Source organism: Arachis stenosperma, chromosome 8, assembly GCF_014773155.1.
Source record: "Arachis stenosperma cultivar V10309 chromosome 8, arast.V10309.gnm1.PFL2, whole genome shotgun sequence".
NCBI classification, from domain to species: Eukaryota; Viridiplantae; Streptophyta; class Magnoliopsida; order Fabales; family Fabaceae; genus Arachis; species Arachis stenosperma.
The window spans coordinates 34900031-34908275 of record NC_080384.1 but is presented as its reverse complement, the minus strand read 5'-3'; the positions used below and the strand labels follow the sequence as shown (position 1 = coordinate 34908275).

Here is an 8245-nt window from a genome sequence, read left to right as displayed (position 1 = left end):
GGTCGCTAGTTCATCAGAGATGAGAGCAAGAGAGAAAAGCGATGGGAAGAAGGTGCTGCCGCCGCTGGTTCATCGGAGAAGAAATAGAGAGAAGCAATGTGAAGGAGGGAGGGATTGCAGGGTGCTACTACTGTCAATGCGTCGTTTTTCGCCGGCGAAGTCTTCTTCTTCTTCTTCTTCTTATCGCCGGCAATGTTGGTGGCAGTGGAGGTGGTGGGGTGAGGAAGGTGAAGAAGAGAATGATGATGATGAGGGTATTTTGGTCCGAGAATTCGGGAAAGGATGATTTTAAAGCGTTTTTGAATGTTGAGGATGATTTTAATAACGAAAAAAGGTCGAGGACGATTTTGATTTTGACCCAAGACGTTAGGGACGAAAATAATACTTAACCCTTAAAATATTTAAAATATACAAAAATATTTATAATAAAATAAAACAAATTTAAAATATCTCATAATTTTGTTAATAATAAAAAAATTATTTACATATTTAATTATGTGCTAGCAGGCCTAGGCAGGCTTGACAGGCCAATAAGATTAATTAGTGAACTTGGGCCTAATCTATTAACATATTAATGCTTTTACAAGAGCATGAGCCTGTACCTATTTATAACAGCCCAGGGCAGATCAGGCTAAACACAAGTCACGCTGCAGGCTTGTGGCTGGCCGCCTGGCCTTTTTTCTCCCCTAGTTGTATGGTTTGATTATGCTTGAAATTGATTGCTTGTATGAGTGATTCTTGATAAAATTTTGATGATATTTGATGATATGCAAGTTATGAATTTGTGTTCTTAAGTGCAGCTGAAAACCGAAACCCTAGCCCTTCAATTAATGATGAATTTGTATTGAAATTAAGTGAAAATTATGAGGTTATGGTAGCTGCAATTTTATTTTGAATTTTAGAAAATTGATTATTGGAAAGATTGAAAAACAGGTCAAAATTAAAGAAAGAATCTGAAGAATTTATAAAGAACATGTAGAACACTTTGAGTTTTATCAAGAACACTCAAGAACAATCCTTTGATCTATTTTGGGTCAAAGTGTAAATATTATTATATTTTAAAAAAAAGTATAAATACTAAAATTTTAGGGGGTTAAAATATAAATATGAAAAATTAAGAAGGTCAAAATATATTTTTTATAAAATTTTAGGGGTCAAACTATAATTTTTGAAAATTGAATAAAATATTATTAACAATATTTAATAATAAAATATCAAATATTATTATTTTATTAAATAATATTATTTTATTAAAAAATAATAAAATAATAGTAAAAAGAGCAATTTTTCTAAAAATTTTAATAAGACAACTTTAAGTTCAAAATCGCAGAATTATCTTCATAAAACATCTAGAGAGTGATAAGAATATCTTAATAAGGAGACAGAGATAAAAGAAAGATAAAACATTAAAAAAAAAGACAAACGTCAAAGAAAAAGAAGGTAAAACTCTAAAGTAAAGATGAAAATCACTTAGGAAAGTGAATTAGAAGTAACATAGTTAGTACTTAGCATTACATTTAGGATTTGGCAAAGTATGAAAAATTAAATTAGTTCGGTATAAACTTAATAAACATATGCTTGGAACAAGTTGATTACTCATACTGATACTAAAATAATTCGCAAAGTAAAACTCAAAGAGACAAAAAAAGAAAGAATAAAGAAGTAAAGGAGTAAAGAGGAACAGAAAAAGGAAAGAGGCAATAATCAAGAATATATAAACTAATGATGATAACGAGAATGATTATGTAATGATCTAGTGTAAGGAGGCAGTGAAATAGATGGTGGAGCGACTAACGAAAATAATTTTTTGGAAAACTTAGCTATAATGTTATTTTGTAAGACAAATATTGCTTACAGAGATATTGAAACATGCATAATTAAAGTGTACTCCTGTAAAACAAAGGTTGCTTGCAATAAGTGTGTTCGACATATATAGGCTAATCAGTGTTGTCCTGTAAGACAAAGGTTGCTTGCCGTGGTTATTACCAACAAGAAAGTCTTATCTAGACAAAAGTTGTTGGGTAACGTCGAGAACGTGTTAGTAACTGACAGATGAGCTCATTACCTGTACTAGGGCTAGACATACATCATTCTTGTGTGCGCATCATTCTCTGTTTTATATTCTCTGTGTTGTACTTTATTTCTTGTATTTTTCTATTTGTACTCTATTATCTGTTTTTTTTATTTTCTCTATTTACTGTATGAATATGCCTTGAAATATTTTACTGTCTAACACAACAATGGAAGCGATTTACATGACTAATTAGTCCGACTCTACTAAGAATTTCCTAGTTCTTACACATTTTTCTCTCCCTTCAGATGGAAGCAGGAGTACCCTTCCATAATCTGCTGATGATCGTTCCACAAAGAAGATTCTGCAAGTAGTCTTTTGAGTCTAGGGCAAATTCCATTCTCTATTTATATGTATATACCATTCTCTGTTACATGGATACTTAATAAAATATCAGAGAGTTGCTCTTTGACGATGTATGATCGTGCAGAGGAGTAGTAGATGATATTCCGTCTTTTGATGACATTCCACCTGATTCGAGTTTTGAAAGTCTAGAACGTATTTTCTCTCGCTTTTGTAGTTTAGAAGGATTAGGTGAGTATAGAATCTAGGCTAACGTAGACGCTAGTGTAGGGACTTTTTGAACAGGTCATGACCTAGGATGTCGTATGTGTATATATATATATATATGTATATCGTTATTATCTAGCTATTTCTAGGGATGTTCTAACTAAGATCTATACTCTAATAAAGGTTGGATGATTGTATGTCGTTAACTGCTTGAGATATATATAAATGTGATTGTTTATAACTATTTTATCTATTAGTATTTGTACCTTTATCTGTGTATGTGCTACTTGTTATACCAAACATTTTCAAAAAAAAATTACTCGTAAAAATGACAACGCTCTAATAAGGCACATGTTGCTCTTATAATAAATAATAGATAATAATTAGGAAGACAAGTTGGTAGCACTCAATTTCCGGTATGACCTAAACATACTGAAAATTGGGTTATTACATACGACGACGCTCAAGTTAGTAATAATTCAAAGAAGAGAGTGAAAGTAACTTAAGTGAGTATTAGGTTTTCAGTCCCCTTTTACCTTGGTCTAATGTTGCCTAATATAGACTAAAAAGAGACTAAGCACTTTGAATATACTCAGCTAGTGAATCATAAGCTACGGTTATAAGTAAGAATCACAATGTGATTACCATGATATTTTTAACATTTATTTTGACTATTTCATTGAGTTGTTGATGATGATGTGTCATTATGATTTTGAGTTATGGGTCGAGTTATAACTTCTTTAGGTCGAGGTATAGATTTTATTCGTCGAGTTATAGGTAATAAATCAAGATTTATTTTTCGAGTAATAAAAGATAGTTATCAAATAATACAAAATTGAGTAGATTGTAACGGCCGGATTATAGATATAACGATCGAGTTATGTATTAGTAATTTATAAATCATGAAAATTCTAACGTTTGTTTAGACTAATCTCCAAATTATAACTTGTAGTTGCCAAATTATAACCATTGCAAGAAATTAATGAGGTAGTAAGTTTATTTGAAAACCGTGGATCAACAAACCAATAATGTGCCTTCCAGATAAACACCTGTTTCAACAACAATGTAGGATATAAGATCGTAATTTTAGATATTATTACTCGAGGAATAATCCCCATTTTCAAATCCGTAATCTATGTTACCTTGTTGAGCATCAAGCCACCAACACCAATAAAATAATGACGCTTTCCGATCCGCTCCTCCAACCACCCCTCGGTCTCTCTTTCTATTTAAGAATTCATCAGATAGTAATAAATTATCAAGTGCATTACATAATATATATCTTCACATATTTATTTTCCCTCGAACAAAACTATATAATATATATTATTATTACGAAACACCATGCTAACTAAATTAGCACTATTATATACCACCGGATAAATGAACCCTAACCCATTGAAAACTTACCGCAAATGAGTAAAACAAATAGTTCCATAAAACTTGTTAAGGGAGAAGAAGTCAGAAACTTGGGTAACAAGTTACCTGGAGTTAGTTAGAATTTACGAGAAGAATTCTATTAGAGGCTGTTACAGCTAATTAGAGGTTCTGAGTGGAGCTTCTGTTATGCTACGAATAAAAGTTGGGCGCTTTTGTGTTAACACACTAATAACACTTTTCTCATTCAATTCAATTCTCAATCATTCTCGATCATTACTTTCTATCTTCTCTTTGCATTATTGTTTTTTTTTTCAATTGGTGCAAGATTACTCATAAAAATATTGTTTCAAATAAAACAGTCTCTCATGTATGCTAGGGTCAAAATGATCTAAGATGAGGCGTGAAGTTCACGCACTATATTAGAAGGTGAAATAAAGAGGACTTGTGAAGCACACAAACAATGTCCAACCAGTTACGAGGAAAGGAGAAGGAAGACGGTGACGCGCTTTTGTAGGGCTATCACCTACAAATAAGTGTCACAGTGAGTGAGAGGACCCTAAAATTTAAGTAGAGGCGTCAAGTACAATAGAAGATGCATGACATTGCATGTGCACTTCTTATTTGTGGAGCTCAGCTCACTAACCAGATAAATTATTGAGTATTTTTAACTATTCATATTAAAATAGTATTTTTTTTATTTAATAATAAAATATATCTTAAAAATAATATTTATATAAAATATAATGCATTTACATAATATTGCATGAATATACAATGATGTTTAGATAAAATACTTGACTACGATTTTTTTTAGTAAAAAATTTAATAAAATTTTTTAAAGTAATACTAATATGATTTAGAGTTTTAAATTTTTAGAATTTAGAAATTTAAAAATATTCAAAAATTAAATTTAAAATCATAGTTTTTTTTAATCACAAATTTTTTTATCATGTTTTAAAATAATAAAATAAAAAGAAAAAAAATTAATGAAAAGATAAATCATGAGAGAGTGACAAGTGTTTGGATCCGTCATCTCAGTATTACTCATCCAACCAACATTCAGCTTACTACACTATTCCGCATGCATATGTGTCACCTGCCGTCTCCCTCAAGTCTAAATATGAATTTGGTTCAGATGCATCCCAAACAATATAATGTATAATGTACCACTATCTAAATTATGGTAGACAACTTGCAAGATTCAAAATTATATTATATAAAATTAAAATATAAATAAATTGATAATGAGATGCTAATAATAATACTAATTATTTATAGTAATATACTCCTTTTAAATAAAAAAAATGATGTTAGGTAACTAATAATTTGTTTAAACAACATAAATAACGAATTTTAAAATGACCCAATTCAAATAAAATACACTACACTCTAAAATACTCATCTAAATCTAAATATTAAAATAACTATTCGCACATTTAATAAATTGACCATCCAATATATTTATTATTCATATCGTTTAATATTTTTATTATCTACCTGTACTTTTTTATAAAAAAAATATGGCCAACAGTTTTAATAATAAAAAAAAATTAAATATTATACTTAACACGGTGAGGTAAGAGGGGCTAAAAAAATTTAAATATAAAAGTAAGATAGTGTTATATTTTAGTATTGTAATTTTTTGTATTTTTTAAAATTATGAAAAGTACACAAATTGGACCTTTTAATTTATGTTTAAAAAATTTTTAAAACTTGGGATATACAAAATGTGGGTACACAAATCGAACCAATTTGCGTTAAAAAATTTTGGAGTACACAAATTGGACGGTCGGATTTGTGTATTCCAAAAATTTTTTACTTTTTTTAATACAAATAAGACAGTTCGAGTACAAAAATCGAATGGTCTGATTTTTGTTCCTAAAAATCAGATGATCTAATTTATCCTCTATAAATTAAATTATTCCACGTTTTAAAAAAATACTATAATAAATTACAACTCAAAAAAATATCATTATTAATCCAATATTAAAATAAAAATGTGAATAGGAGGTGTGGATTGAAATATCGACCCCTCGTAAGGTTAGAAGCCGGCACAGCATGGAAAAGAAAGCGTGACCGCTTGTCTCGGATTTGCCGCATGACACGTAACCTCCCTTTTAAAACACCATTATCCTTTCTAGGCGGCGCCTCTTCCCAGTTCCCCACAGTCAAACACTCCCTTCCGTTCTCTTATCTCTAATTTTAATAAATAATTTATTTGCATTTTCCTCCTTCGCCAACTGTGTATATAAACCCAACGCAGCTCCAAAATGAGCTAAGCACGTAACTGAATACAATATACATATCATTGAGCCTTGTGGCGTGTTTGGATTTGGAAATGCGAAACTCATTATCGTCGATGACTACCAAGGGAAAGCATACCGCTAGCAAGGAAAAGCATCCCGCTAGCAAGAAAGAGCCAAACAATAATATTGCCAAGGAGGTTCATTACAGGGGTGTAAGGAAGAGGCCATGGGGCCGTTACGCTGCTGAGATCCGCGATCCCGGAAAGAAGAGCCGCGTCTGGCTCGGAACATTCAACACCGCTAAAGAAGCCGCCATGGCCTACGACGCCGCCGCCAGGCAATTCCGCGGCGCCAAGGCCAAGACCAATTTCCCTTGCACTTCCCGCCGCGAAAACGAGAACATCTTTGCCGTCGCCGACAGAAAATGCGACATCGTTGAGTCTTGTCCGATTGATTCTGTGCCTGAGCGTGACGTGACACGGCGGACAGAAGTAGATCGATTCTTCCCGTTTGTTCCATACTGTGGTGGTGAAGCGGTGCGTCCCGTTTTTCTGCCTGAACCGGTTGGTAAAGTTGAGCTCGTTGGCAAGCAGAGTTGTTGTCCTTTCCGGTTCGAGCCGGCAAGGATGGGTGAGTTTAATGCACGGTCTGGTAGTGGAGCCCAGAGTAACTTGGATTCAACATCAGCCGTCGATTGCAAACCAAATGGAGTTCTTAATCTTGATCTGAACCTCGCTCTACCCATTGGCCATTGATGCTTGACCTTCACCTTCTGTTTTTTACCCTACTAATAATACAAGCTTCTTCTTTTTCTTTTTTATTTTCCAATTTCACTTTCCCTTTTAACATCATGTTGAGGATATAAGGTGCCGATGTAGATATTTTCTTTCTTCTTTTATAGCCTTATTATTGTTGTTATAGTTATATTAATTAATAACAAGCTTAAGAAATGTTTCATTAGTTTTCTGGGTCTAATATCTCTTATATTTTAATTTGGAAAACGTTAAATTTTTTCTAATTATTTTTTTAATAACGAATTAATTTGTTAAACCTATAAAGTTAAGAGAGTTACATCTTGTAAAAAATAAGGGTAAGAATGAACTGAGCGAAAGCATGTTTAATTATATACGTTAAATTAAGTAGTAATAATAATAATAAGAAGAAGAAAAAGAAAAAAAAAAACGAGGTAGGATGAGTCAACACTCAACCGCAAAGTTGAAACTTTTATTATATCGTCTTGTTTTAACTCACTTGAATATTATAGGTTTACTGGTTTAGAGTATGTAATGGATAGCATGTTTATCTATTTTATATTGGATATTCGTACTTTTGTGATCCCATATGTAAATGTCCAGTTTGATATATTTTTTAACTATTTAGGGTGTGTTTGGATTTATATTAAAGAAGAGAGAAGCTCATTTAAATTTTTTAAACGTTTTATTTTTATGTTTCGCAATATTTTTATTCTATAAATACAAAAGTAATTTTTAATTTTTCCGTTCACTTTTTCATGTTAGATTAAATTTTATCTTTTATATACCAATGATATCTTCATTATTTATATGTTTGTTTATTTTTATAATACTTTTTTCTAATATTTTTTTATGCATATTATTATTTTTTATAAAATTTTTGTTTTTTTAATATGAGTTCTTTTATTGTTATTGCTTTTTTTTGTATAAAATATTTTTTTTACTTTATATTATGATTTTATTAATCCTATTAGAGTACCAAAGAATATTGAGAATACTAAACAAAATATTAAAATTTATTTAAATATTTAAAATAAAATTATAAATTACATAAAATAATTATTTAAATTAATATTTTTTTTTTTTGTAATTTTTCATCTAAAAATAATTTTGAATAATGTAATCTAAACAATATTTAATTTACTATAATCCATTTTAAATAAAAATTACTAAACATAAACTACGTTAATACTAACTTACTTTTGATCAAAATCAATTTTATACAAACATCTATTTGTAAATGATAATCTAAACACACTTAATCAATACTTATTTGTTAATTAAAA

General features: G+C 30.5%; 1 protein-coding gene across 1 annotated transcript; it reads left to right on the top strand.

Moving 5' to 3' along the window:
- Positions 1-6199: 6199 nt before the first annotated feature.
- On the top strand, positions 6200-7132 carry LOC130946370 (ethylene-responsive transcription factor 9). Its single transcript, XM_057875095.1, has one exon. It carries the CDS (start codon positions 6300-6302, stop codon positions 6960-6962), a length of 663 nt encoding a protein of 220 aa, XP_057731078.1. The 5' UTR covers positions 6200-6299; the 3' UTR covers positions 6963-7132.
- Positions 7133-8245: the final 1113 nt, after the last annotated feature.